Below are 12,852 nucleotides of genomic sequence, written 5' to 3'. Positions count from 1 at the left end.
GCCAGTCCTATGGAGAACAGGCCCCAGGGACAAGTCAGACCCATCCTGATATCTTGGGAGAAATCACCTTTGGCCTGGGCTTGCCTTGGCTGTGGGACCCCAGCCAGCAGCACCCAGAGCTCAGTGACACAGCTGGATGTTGAGCATCCCGTGACAGTCCCGTGCCATGGCTGTGTTGGTCTGGGCTCCATCTTCCTCCCCCTGTATGGAGTCATCTCCCACCCAGCCTAGGCAGAGATGATATGAAGCCAGTCACCAATGCAAGACTCTAGTAAAAATTTATCTTTACTCAGTGCTAGACAAGAGCCCCTGGGCTGGAGGTGGCTCCATGGACCCCCTTGGCTTATGGCTTTTAGGTTTCAGACCTTTTAATTCTGTCCCAAGATGCTCTTTCTCCTTCTGCCTCTTCTGCTGCCAGCAGCTCCCCAGGGCAGGGGAGGAAGAGAAGGTTGTGCAGGGCAGACCAGCCCCTCACCCTGCTCTGCCCCTTGGCACCCCAGTTTGTCCCTCCTGCTCTGCTCACGCCTTGGTGTTGGCGCCTGTGGCTGCGAAGCCGACGGGCTGGTAGCCCGGCTTGTCATCCTGCTTGCGGTAGTACATGCGCGTCAGCACCGCCAGGATGAAGGTCTGCGGGATCAACAGCTGCACGTTCATCTCTGCAACAGGAGAAGGGGCTTTTGAAGCTGCCCTCGGCCACCATGCCCTCCACCATGTGTGCTGCTCTCTCATCTCCCTACTTACGCTGCGACCTGGCCTTGGAGGAGAAGGGCGGCGAGCAGGCAATGCTGCCGTTGTTGGCCAGGATGCTGAAGATGGCAGGCTGCAGCGCCGTCAGGAGGAGCAGCATCTGCAACCAGCAACCCTCCAGTGGTGAGGGCCGTGCTGCTGTCCAGCTCTCAGCCTTCACCTTCCCTGCTGTCCTGCAGCCAGCGGGGCTCTCACCCAGCAGTGGCTCCTACCCAGCATCTTCCCTCGTGCTGCCTCACCCGTCAGTGCTGCAGAACCCCCTCACCTAGGAGGGAGCTGGGCAGGACAGGGACTCACCTGGAAACAGGTGAACTTGGCCTGCATGTTCTGCTCAGCCAGGTGCAGCCGGGCCTGCCGGAAGAGGATGCCCAGGCCCCACAGCCCAAAGAGGGCAGAGACACCAACCAAGGTGTTGATCCAGAGGGACACACTCTCCGCTGAAATCTGAGGGGGACACACAGAAAACAGTACTGGGCTGACAAAGTTCAGGTGGAGGCTTCCTGTCTAGGTCATCGACCCGCCCATCCCTGTGCTCTGGCACTCACGTCAGCGGGGTTGTAATTCCCATCGGTGGCCAGGATCAGTCCCAGGAAGACAGCAATTGCCTTGAAGAGGGCGTACTGGAAAGTCCCTAGGATCATCAATTTAAGCTTTTTCCTGGCGTGGTGAAAGAAACTGGTAGCATTCTGAAGTCCCCAGGTCCCTGCCCAGGGAATTCTCTTCCAGCCCAGCAGAAGCATGGGGTGAAAGCCCTCCAGGGCAGAGGTTTATCCCAGCTCCCCCTCACCTGCTCATGGTGATTCGGGGCAGGCAGGGGCAGCAGCAGCAACAGGGCCCAGTGCTGACCACCATGGGCACATCCTTCAGGGTGCTGAGCAGTGCTTCCTTCCCCCCAAAGCCCTCCACCATGACCATCATCAGCAGGTAGAAGCAGACAGCGAAGTATCTGGGGAGGAAGAGGAAGGCAGGTCAAGCCCTGTGGGCTCCATGGTGCCTGTCCCAGGGTGGGTGATACTCACGCCGTGGTAGCCATCTCCACCACCATCATGGAGCGCGGGAACCACAGGCCAAAGCAGCTGACCACTGACACAACCTGGGGGACACATGAGCTTGGCACACTGTGGGCTGGCACCCCTTGGGTGGCCCTGGCCCCCCAGGGTGATGGCCCCCACAGCCCAGCTCACCGTAGGGGCTGAGCTGCTCCAGCAGAGGGTCTTCATCTTGATAGGGCAGCGGATCTTGCGGAAGAGGTACGAAACCTCTTCAACGTAGATCACAACCGACAGCAGTGTCATGATGGTGCAGAGGCCCAGGATGATGAGTTGGGCCATGTCCAGCTCTGCCAGTGAGGGGTGAGAAGCTGTCTTCATCCTGTCCGGTCCCCCCTGGGGCCACTACCGAGGGAGCTGCCCCTCGAGCCACCACTCCCCAGGTCTAGGGAGCTCTGTGCCACGCCCTGGACATGCCTGTCTGTGCCAGAGCTGGCCCTTCTGTGCCACTGTTCCCTGTCCCATGACACCTGCCCCGGTGCTGGCCCTTCCTGGGCTGTCCCCATCCCTACATGTGGGACTATGGGATGGGAGGCTAAGACCCTGGCAGCAGCCCAGTTTCTGACTTCTAGGGCTGCTCCATGCCTGCACTTGCCTCGGCCACCCTCCCACCCTCATCCCTGTCCTGCTGCCCCCAGCGACAACAGGAGGGTCCTCCCCGCCCCGTCCCCCCACCTACGGTGCAGCAGCTGCCGGGAGGTGGGCGGCAGGGAGAAGCAGGCTGCCGGCACGCTGAAGTTCCTGATCAGCATCTCCACCAAAGGGCGGGAGAACCTGCGGAGCAGAACCGGGAGTGCTGCACGGGGACACGGGGACACCCAGCCCCGCAGGGTCCGAGCAGTCCCTTGGCTGGTTTGCCTCACCACCAAGCGCCTCCCTTCCTTTACAGAGGGAACGAATCGTCCAAAGTTCCGATCCGAAAAGTTGGATTTGCCCGGCTGCGAAGCGGCACGGGAGTCTCGGCACTCACCTGGGGTCATCTGCCAGCTCCCAAGCGGGATCCATCCTGTCCGGCTCCTCGCTGGCTCCGTCCCCGTGGCTGTGGGGCTGCTCGTCACCGCCTGCCTCGGCTCCCCTCGCCGGCCCACGGGGTCAGAGTCCCCAGGGCAGGGACCGCGGGACGATGCCGCGCCTCGTTCCAGTTTAACCAGAGCCTCCCTCCCTCTCCCGCAGCTGCGGGCACCCATTGGCGTGGCCCCACGCCGTCCCGGCCCACCCAGTGCTTTGGCCACCCGGTTAACGACCCGGGTGCCGGGAAGGCAATTGTCACCGGCACTCCTGCGTGTCCCAAGGCCTGGGGCGCGGGGCACCTGTGTGCGGTGACAGCGCTGCGCCCCGGGGATGGGCTGCGGTGCTCCGGAGGGTCCGGGACGTGTCCTCCTGTCCCCTCAGCAGCAGTGCTGGAGGTGGTGCCGCGGGCCCCGGGAGCACTTTGGGTGGCCCAGCTCCAGGGAGGCAGGGGCTGAGCCCTGCACGGAGCAGCTCCCGGGGCACTAGAGGGCAGGGCTGGCCCAGCGCTCAGAGCCTGGCTGGGGACAGCAGCAGCACCCCGGCCTGGGCAGGGGACCAGGGGGCTGGAGGGAACAATCTGAGTGGGGAGCTGGGGGCTTAGGCAGGGGAGCAGCATAACTTTGTCTTAGATGGATCCCAGAATCCTGATGGGTTCCAGGGGTGTCCACGGCTCTGGGCACTCTCCCAACCCATCAAGGAAAATGAGTTCTGGTTTATACTGGGTCCCCTTGGAACTGCTACCCTTTGCCCCTCTGGCAGGGGCTTCTGCTGCAGCCAGAGTGGCACCAGGGCCTCAGATGGGTGCTCTGCAACCAGATGTAGGAGCAGGATGTTGTTATGGGAATGGGATGAGGGAGGAGGGAGTCCCGTGGGGACTCTGCATATCCGAGGTGCTGTGCACAGCTGGCCCTCTCCTCCTCTCAGCCCCGTTAACCAAGCCCTATATCCCCGTCCCTACACACTGCACATACTCTTTCCAGCCCTATATGCTGTAACCTAACCTGGCACACTGAGTGATGCACATCCAGCCCTCTGCACTCACATTCATGCACACAATTACCCACACCTTGCACCAGCAGACCCTCACCATGGCTGCTCCTGGCCCCACAGTGTGCATGGGACCAATGGGGAGCCCCCACCCAGCATCCCTGTACCACCAGATTGGCTATGGCTGAAGAAACACATCAGCTCCTGTGACATCTGTTGGCCTTTATGTGACAGTCACTGCAGGCTACGTCATGCCAGCCCTGCTGTCCTGCTCATCCACCTGGTGCTCATCCCCCTGTGGTCCATCAGCACTGGGATGATCTGCACGTATCCCTGGCCCCAGGGAAGCAGAGCCCAGCCCCAGCACGCAGCCGCACGTGCTGCACTGCCCAGACACGTGCAGGAGCCTCTTCCCCAGCCTGGCGTAGCCCCAGGGCCAGCACCACCCACGGGTGCCCACTGCAAGGGGGCACATGCCGGTCCCCTTGCCCACCACACCTGTGTCTGGCCGTCCCTGACTCATTCCTGTAGCACCATGATGATCCTTCTTGCCACTCAGGTGGTACCTGAGCCTTGCTGAGCCCTGGTCCCCTGCGTTCCCCAAGCTCAGCACCCCCCGAGGTGCAAGGTACAGCTCTGGGGCATGGAGCAACCTGCCACCCTTGAGGGGATGCAGAACACGGCTGGGCCCCAGGCCCAGAGCATTGGCAGCCCCACACATTGATGCTCTGCCTGAGTGAGCCCCAGCACACATGCACACGTGTGCAAGGAGGGCTCTGTTGCTGCACACACTCCCCTCTGCATCCCCACTGGGGCTGGATGCACCAGGGACACCCACAGCACTGACCTGCCTGCATGGAGCCCCCAGCCCCACCACCGTGCCCAAGACCACCCTGCATGGGCCAGGACACACCCACACACTGATCTGCTGTGGACAGTTATCGGGGGTCTGGGTGTCACCAGCCCAGAACTGTCCCCTGGGGACACAGAGGACTCTTCCCAAGACCACCCTGCATGGGCCAGGACACACCCACACACTGATCTGCTGTGGACAGTACAGTTATCGGGGGTCTGGGTGTCACCAGAACTGTCCCCTGGGGACACAGAGGGCTCTCGCCCCTGCAGCCCAAGGTGCTGAGCCCTCCCTGAGCCAGCAGGACAGGACGTGCCTGTTCCTTGCTTGCCTCAACCTGCCCCAGGAGCTGGCGGAAATGTGTGTGGAGAGGGGGAATGCAGAGGGATGGGAGAGCCCAGAGTCCCTCCAACTCCTCCTTTATTCCAGCTCCTATCCATGCCTGGGATGTGTGGTCCTGAAGCCTTCAAGGATCACGGCCACCCTTGTTCCCCAGTCAGTGTTCTCCACACAGGCTGCCACCAGGGGCAAAAGCTGGCAAGTGAGCATCCCCTGGCATGGGCATGGGGGACAAGAGATGGGTAAGGCTCCCACCAGTTCTACCTCAGCCCCAGACCTTCAGGACGCTCCAGGGCACAGCAGCCACAGGGATTCCCTTTCCTGCCAAAAACCCTTTCAGCAGAGAAGGAAAAAGAAACACAGAGATGGGAGCCATACACCCACCAATCTAGGGCAAGTGGTGGTTGAAGGTTTGTGGTCCACTCAGCATCAGGGTGGCTGTTTTACCCCAAGGAGCTGGCAGAGAAACCTGCAGCCGTGCTGGAAATTCTCCCCATTTGCTCATGTAGCATTTTTTTATTATTTTAAACAAAACTCTTTGACCATGGAAATCCTGCTTCACACCCCCCCCAAAAAAAAAAAAAAGCTAAGCAGACCCTCTCAGCATGCCAGCTCACCCACATTGCTGCTGTGTCAGCATTCCCCAATACTTGGAAAAGCCCTTAAAATGCAAATATTTGTATGGGGTTTAGAGAGTTTTCCACCCGTCTCTAATTCCCTGTGGTTGTGGCCAGAGGGGCTGACCTCAGTGGGCACAGCAGGCTCCCGGTGACCCCTTCTCCATGGCCAGGACATGGCAGGGAAGAAAACTCCTCATTTATATCCTTGGGAGGAGCTGGTAGGAGATCAAAACACCTTCCTTCTCATACTCTCCTCACACTATGGGGTGCCAAGCAGGATCAGCCCCCAGAGAGCACTGGCACCCCATAGCGTGGGGGGATGTCTGGCACCCACCTCTGGGGAGAACCACACTCCACAGGCACCTCTTCAAAGGGATGCCCATGCTTTGCATGGCCACAGATGACCCTGTTCCCCACACTCCTGGGGTTTAGGAGAGAGTCAGCATCCCCACCCTGCCAGTTTTCCAGCAGCACTCTGCCAAGCCACTGGTAACAGGAGGTTGGGCACAACTGGAGAAATAAATAAAACACAAAGGACTGTCAGACTTGTGAAAGAGCAGGAAAACCTTTACCAGGTGCTGGCCTTTTTGAGCCCCCCTCAGCCCTGCAAGCATCTCCCTGGTGAGGAAATTGCTGCTGAGAGTTTGGTGAAAATAGGTGAGGGATGTGCATCCTGCTGGCAGTAGTAAGATTGCTGCCACCATCTGCATTCAACGTTCCAACACAATCCACAACTGCCCAGCTCAATGGCCTTGTCTGGACCCCTGCAAATCTGTCATTGTCACAGCAACACTGGCCACCAGGCTGGAGAGGGGTCCCAGAACTTTGAGCATCCCCCTGCAATGGTCAGTGTGGGGCAGTGACAATGCCCCCAGCCCTGGCCCCAGCACAGCAGGAAGGGGCTGGCTCCCCTCTGCCCCAGGTTTGGAGCCGCCCCACTGATAGGGATGGCAGGGAGCCCTTCCCACAGCTGCCCGTAGATAAGGCCCATGTGTTCCTCACTGATTGCCCTGGAGGCAGCTGGAGGTGCAGGAGCCACCATTCCTGGGAGATATGGCCAGGAGGGGCAGTGGGGATGAGGGCAGGGGGCTGCTGCAGGGGTGTGAGACACTGGGCCCCTCTGGATCCCTCCTCTGGGCAGGTGAAGGTGCCCGGGCTGCCCTGACAGCACAGCTGGGGTGGGAGAAAGTGTGGACCCCTGGCAGAGCAACATCCCCCACAAATCCTGGAAAACACTTCCCAGTGCCTGGCAAACCCACAGGGCTGCATCATGAACTTGCTGCAAGGCAGAGTCAGGGACCCAACCGTGCCTCAGTTTCCCCAGCTGTAAAATGGGCCATGAGTCCTGCAGCATGAGAGTATAGAGGGCTCAGTCTCTCATTGCTCTGGTCCCTGGGGAAAGATCTATGCCAGGTGCTATTTAGAGACCAAGCTGGCATTTTAGAAGAGGGGGATACTGTCCTGGAAGCCAGCTGGCTGCCTCCAGTCTCTCCCTCAAGGTCACCAGGAAAAATGCTGGCCCTGGAGAGGTTTGGGGTAGCAGTCCTTCCAGCTGCAGCTTCCCCTTCCAGGCAGGGAAAACCCCTTTTCCCAGCACGAGGCAAACAGAATCATTCCTGTTAGAGACCCCAGCCCCACATCTCCTGCTGGGCCATAAGTGATGGGACACTGCCAGGAGGTGGCCGTGGGGTGAGAGTGGTGGAGGACAGCACACGGGGGAGCACAGGGCAGAGCTGGGGATTTTTGCTAACCAGAGCAGCTCACTGTTTCACCAAAAAGCCAGCCCCGGATGTCTAACCTTCTTGGGAAGCAGAAGTGCTGCAGAGGGTGTGTGGGTAAAATCTCCCCGTGCTCCAGCTCTCAGAAACACTGCTCTGCCACAGCTGGGGGACCAGCTCCTGTGCACAGCCCTGGCGACACCCCCAGGGACCCTCCTGTCCCTTCCCATAAAGGTCTGGGTGCTACCACAGATGCTGCCAGCCTGACTAGGCTGCCATTGATGCCAGGCTGGGAAGAGAAGTGAGATTGGCACAACAAGGATGTCACTGTGTCTGTCCCAGAGCACCTAAAGGGGTCACCCCACAGGGAACCAGCTTGTGAGCCCTCAGCAGCCCAGCTGCAGTTCAGGTCAGCAAGACACCTCTTCCCAAAACTGCTGAGATCATTTGACCATGTGCATATGTTCACAGAAAAGCCACACATAATGTACACACACACACCCACAAACGTGTATGTGACTTTCTGCACTATCGAGGATCTTGTACAGTACATATAAACTGTGATCAGCTGGGATGGGTGTGCCCCCAAGAGTGGAACTCTTCCCCACAGGCTGGCTTATCGCCCATGCCATAGCCTCAATCATGCTTCCCAACCATTCCTGGCCCACCCAAGGGTCCCCTGGCCCCACAGATGACCAAAGGGGCTCCCCGGGCCAGGGGGCTGCCCTTTGCAATGCCCAGCATTGCACAGCTCATCCCCCAGACAGAGAAGAGGAAGAAGACAGTGGGGCCTGTCCCTGGTTTGGGAGGAAGGGGAGCCCACCATGAGAAGAAAGAAGCCCAACAGAAGCTGGATGAAACCTTTCTATGATCTGGATCGAGGCCATCAGAGCAGCTTTGATGGCCCCAGCCTTCTCCTGTTTCAAGAGAGCCTCACAGATGGGGTACCTGATAACACCCCAGTCATCTGTCCAGCCCTTCTGGCCCCCTTTCTGTTTGCTTTTCCTCCCAGCAGTTCCATGTCCGATGGCACTGCCCTGGGCCAGAAGGGAAGTGACCAAGCTGTGGGGCTCAGATGAGGGCTTTGTGTCCTTCAAAGGGGACGAACAAACGGCCAGCAGTCCCAGCCTGGCTGGGGGGATCCTGCGGAAATACCACGGTCAACACTCTTGGGAGCTGCTTCCTGCCTGCTCCAAGGCTTTGGATGCAGAAAAGTCTTTTCCTGCCGTAAGGTAACATCTGCATTTCCAGTGGGTGTCCCAGTGACATGCCACTGGTTTCTTAGAGCCACCCCCAACCTCTGAATGAAAAGGCACCTTGTTTGAAAAACAGAGGGGCCTTTTTCTGCTACAGCTACCTAAAGCAACCACGTCACTCCTGATGTTTGCTTGTGGTGAATGACGAGGTTAACACACCCTCTGAGTGGGCTGTGAGCGTTTTCTTTGGTCAGGAGCTTTATTTTCATACTCGTCTGTCTTGCAAGAAGCTCACGGGGGAAAATGCTGAGGCTTTAAAAAGTCAGATGGACAGTAGAGACACTGTGTTTGAGGAAGGGAGGTGCTGCTCCCTGATGACCCTGAGCCTTCCCAGCTCTGTGACACTCACCCACCAGCCCCAGCCACCCCATGGGGTCACCCACAAGCACCTGAGTCAGGCACAGGGAGTAGTCCCACCTGCTCGGGGAAAGCCTTCAGCCCTTGGTGGGTCTTCTTCAGCTGTCCTCGAGTGATTTTGCCTCCCATCGCAGGTGGGAAAGCATCCCAAGTACAGCTCAATGGGAAAAAAGAAAAACACCTTCCCTGCCTTGCCTGTCACCTCTACCAATGCCAGATGCACACCAAGGTGCTGGGGAAGCACTCCCACCTGCTGCCTGCTCCCTCCTGCCTTGGCAGGCAAGGGGGCAGAGGGATGGGAGGGGTGGACATGCCTGGAGAGGTGTTGGTGCATGTGTGGTAGGGGTGTGCATGTGCATTACACGTGTGTGCAATGTACCTGTGTGGGACACGTGGGTTTGCCCACCTGGCTGGCATCCACACCCGTGGGCACAGCACCCTGTGGGGTGCAGGGAGCTGAGGCAGAGGGTGGTGGGGGCCCAGCATCACCAGCTCTTGCTGACAGCCAAGCAACACTCAGCCCTGGACAAGCCTCTCTCCTGCGTGCCACTTCTTCCCCAAGTCCCTGCTGTGGAGTAAAGCACAGGGACAGGGTCTTTCAGCCCCAGGTTCAAATGATAAGGAAGAGAAGGCGGGGCTGGAGCAGCACAGGAGAGGTGCACATCACCCTGGGCCCCTTTGCCATGTTTGCATCACTGGGTAATAAATAAAACCTCCAAATTCACATTTGCCATGAAAGCCACCAGGATGTGCACAGGCAAAGAAAGGTGCTTTCTCCAGAGAGGGGTAATGACAGTGAGCAAACTCCATGATGAAATGAGGCTGAGGAGGGAGCCTGCACTGGCACAGGGGGCTCAGCAGCCTCTGGGGCAGTTCTCGTGGACATACTGAGCCAAGCAGAGCTGAAGGAGAGGCTGGTGTTAGAAATAGTCCCTGCTGACCATGCCTTTACAGACCACAGATGACTAAGAGTCAGGAGCTAAAACCAAACAGCCCACTATTCACTGGAGGAGTGGGGAAGAGAGCAGGGGAAGTTGTTTCCATTATTTGACCTGAGAGTTTTTCTAGCTGCAGGAAAGACTTTGGCTCTCAGGCCACATCAAGACAAACTAATTTTTTTTTCCCCCTAGGGTAAAGCCAGCTTTTCCCACCGAGCAAGAGCGCAGCCCCGCCATGTGTGCATCCCAAAGGATGCCTGCCAAGACAGAGGGCGACAGGCAAAGTTTCTCCTCCTCATAGCCTACCACGGACATTTGTCCTTGAAGGGGACCTGGGGGGACAGTGCCTGCCAGGGACAGGAGGCTGCTGCAGGGCAGACCAGCAGGCGTGGGAAGGTCAGCAATTTGGCTGAGGCACAGGCTGCTTGTTCCAAGAGCTGAGAGGGTCACAGGCCTTCTCCAAGCACACACCTCCTGGGGGATTTGCCCTTGAGGCACTGACCTGGTTCTCCTGTCCCAGGGAAAACAATTGCAGACTCACATTTATATAGACCATGTCTGCTGCCTGCCATGCCTGGCAGTGGGGGCTGACTGCAAACTACAGACCATTTGTTTCAGCTCAGCCCCTGGGACCCCACAAAAGCACAAGAGAAAGGCATGAGCCCCCCAGAGCTGTGTGAAACACCTGAGTGACGAAAGCATCCCATCCCTGGCTGCCAGAGACAAATTAAGATACCCTGGTTTGAACACCACATCTCATTCTCTGCTCCATAAATAAACCTACCAGGCACATGGCATCCCCTGCACACAGCAGCCCGGGGCAGGTGTTGCAGCTGCCACCAGTGCAGAGAGGAGGCAATTAGCAGGTAGTGAGAAAGCTCTGTCCAGCCCCATTGTGCTAATCCTACCCCAATTAAAGCCCCCTCTTTGCTTTCAGATATTGCTATGAAAGATTATCTACCCTAAAACAAGCAGGTCAACAAGACAAAGCCAACTCTCCGTTTACAAAAGGCTCTGGCACCTGCCTGGGAGCATTTAATTACCCTGACAATGGCATCAAGAGAAGAAGGGCCATGAGACCCCTTCAATCACAAATCCACAGAGGAGGTGCTGGCTTTTCCTGCTGCTCCCACATGCCTGGGGCCAGCACCTGCAGGCTGCAGCCCCTCCCCAAGAGCAGAACCATCATCCAGCCCTCTTAGGGACACCTTTTCTCCCTCAGAGCCTGCAATGCTGCACACGGTACTGGCTTTTTTATGTCGTGCTTTTCCTGTGTCCTTTGCACCGCTCTTAGACCAATAAATGCACATTATAAAAAAACAAAGCAGTGGACAGTTCTAATCTCTAAGTCAACATGTGCCCTTATCACAGAGGGTGGTTCCCACTGGGCAGGCTCAGGCTGTCTTTTATCCAAAAGCACCAACGTGTGCACACGCTGCAGAGCAAATCGGAGGCAAAACTTTCCCGGGCTTTCCAGGCCCTTTTGGAGCAGAGGAGTGAGCAGCCAGGGATTCTTGCAGGACTAGATCCTGCTAGAAAGTACAGCAGGAGCTGCAGGACCCTGCCAGGCAGGCACATGTCCAGCACACTAAGCAAATCACCCTCACCATATCTTCACCTCCCTTCATGGCTCTGTCCAAGGCATTGCACAGAGCTGTTCCCAAGGCTGTTAAGTAACAATAACTTTCCTGCTGGCCTTCTTGACCAAAACACCTCATTGTGAATGTATGTCTGGCTTTCTAGGATTCTAACCACCAAGTCTGGAAGGGAAAAAACCCCAACAACCCTCAGCTGTAGCAAATGCTGATTCAAGAGAAGTGCTTACAAAATTGCACACGAAGCACTTCACAAAGGTGACCTGCCTGGAGGTGCACTGAAAAAGGAGAAAGAGGGGCTGTGGACTACCCTCCAGATACAGCACTCCAGATCAGCATGAGCCAGAACAAAGAGCACCAAGGGAATTCATGACAGGCCCACATTTTCGAGGAAGAAACCCACATGACTGTGTCCCAGCTCCTGTGTTCTCTCCCCGCTGATCTCTCTTCCCTTTCCACTTCCCCTCACTCAAACCCTTGGCCCCCTGTGCCGGGGCCAGTCCATGGGTAGCCACCAAACACACGGGCCTTTTCGGCACTGCAGAGTGAGACGGACCTTTGATGTCCCCCTGCTTTTCAAAGGCCGGTCCTTGGCTATTGTGTTCACATCCTGAGCTTGTTTGTACACTTGCCGGAGGCCCCAGCCCCGCAGCCCCGCTGCCGCAGCCGCCCTGACCCGCAGATAAAGGCAGGCGGGCTCAGGGGCAGAGCTGCTATCGGAGCAGGGACACACGGCCCAGGCTCCTGCAGCTGCCAAGATAGCGGGGACTCTGCCAGGCTGACCCCACAGGGGTGAAGGCTCCAGGTCAACAACAGCCCCACAGGCCTGCACCGGCCTTGGCCGCAGCCGGGCACTTTGCTGTTGGCAGCAGCGGTATCGGTGCCCCGCATGCCCAAGAGTGTCCTGGCACTGCTGCTCTGCCCCTGGAGAGGGCCAGAGCTTGCCAGCAGAGGTAACTGCCAGGCAGCAGGCAACACGAAAGGAAAGGTGCTGAAGCTCTTTGATCATCGCTCATCTCTCCGTGCCCTCTGGGCAGGCACGGAGCGGGTAACAGTCCGCCCTTCTCCCTGTAGGTAAGGTGGGGTGGTGCAAGGAGCACAGAGGGCTCCCCATGACTTGGTGGTTAAAATCTCAGTGAAACCCAGTCTCTGCAAGCAAGGAAGCCTCGCCAAAAGAGCCAGACTGTTTTAGTCCCACTGGGGCAGTGTCCGAGCATGAGCCTCTCTGCTGGGCCTCCACGCAAGGAGGAGCAGTATGAGCAAGCAGAGCAACTTGGTGGTTAAAATCTCAGTGAAACCCAGTCTTTGCAAGGAAGGAAGCCCCGTCAAAAGAGCCAGACTGTTTTAGTCCCACTGGGGCAGTGTCCGAGCATGAGCCTCTC

The 12,852-nt window shown here is 58.0% G+C and overlaps 2 protein-coding genes across 3 annotated transcripts; one reads left to right on the top strand and one right to left on the bottom strand.

Moving 5' to 3' along the window:
* Positions 1 to 267: 267 nt before the first annotated feature.
* Positions 268 to 2,964, bottom strand: SLC51A (solute carrier family 51 subunit alpha). Its single transcript, XM_039713873.1, has 9 exons — positions 2,767 to 2,964; positions 2,476 to 2,570; positions 1,932 to 2,086; positions 1,767 to 1,840; positions 1,535 to 1,693; positions 1,293 to 1,404; positions 1,045 to 1,191; positions 742 to 847; positions 268 to 656 (listed from the first exon to the last, which is right to left on the bottom strand). Exons 1-9 carry the CDS (start codon positions 2,799 to 2,801, stop codon positions 520 to 522), a joined length of 1,020 nt encoding a protein of 339 aa, XP_039569807.1. The 5' UTR covers positions 2,802 to 2,964; the 3' UTR covers positions 268 to 519.
* A 787-nt stretch (positions 2,965 to 3,751) lies between these two features.
* LOC120504403 lies at positions 3,752 to 12,735 on the top strand. Of its 2 annotated transcripts, none has more exons than XM_039713871.1 (2): positions 3,752 to 4,759; positions 4,877 to 12,735. In XM_039713871.1, the coding sequence occupies exons 1-2, from the start codon at positions 4,547 to 4,549 to the stop codon at positions 5,756 to 5,758; spliced, it is 1,095 nt and encodes a 364-aa protein (XP_039569805.1). In that variant the 5' UTR covers positions 3,752 to 4,546; the 3' UTR covers positions 5,759 to 12,735. The 2 variants fall into 2 exon arrangements, with proteins under 2 accessions (XP_039569805.1, XP_039569806.1); XM_039713872.1 differs by having other exon boundaries at positions 3,752 to 4,785; positions 4,903 to 12,735.
* Positions 12,736 to 12,852: the final 117 nt, after the last annotated feature.

The sequence above is a fragment of the Passer montanus genome, unplaced genomic scaffold, assembly GCF_014805655.1.
Source record: "Passer montanus isolate IOZ18808 unplaced genomic scaffold, ASM1480565v1 scaffold29, whole genome shotgun sequence".
NCBI lineage: Eukaryota > Metazoa > Chordata > Aves > Passeriformes > Passeridae > Passer > Passer montanus.
The sequence above is the reverse complement of the archived record's forward strand: the minus strand, read 5'-3'. Positions and strand labels throughout refer to the sequence as shown.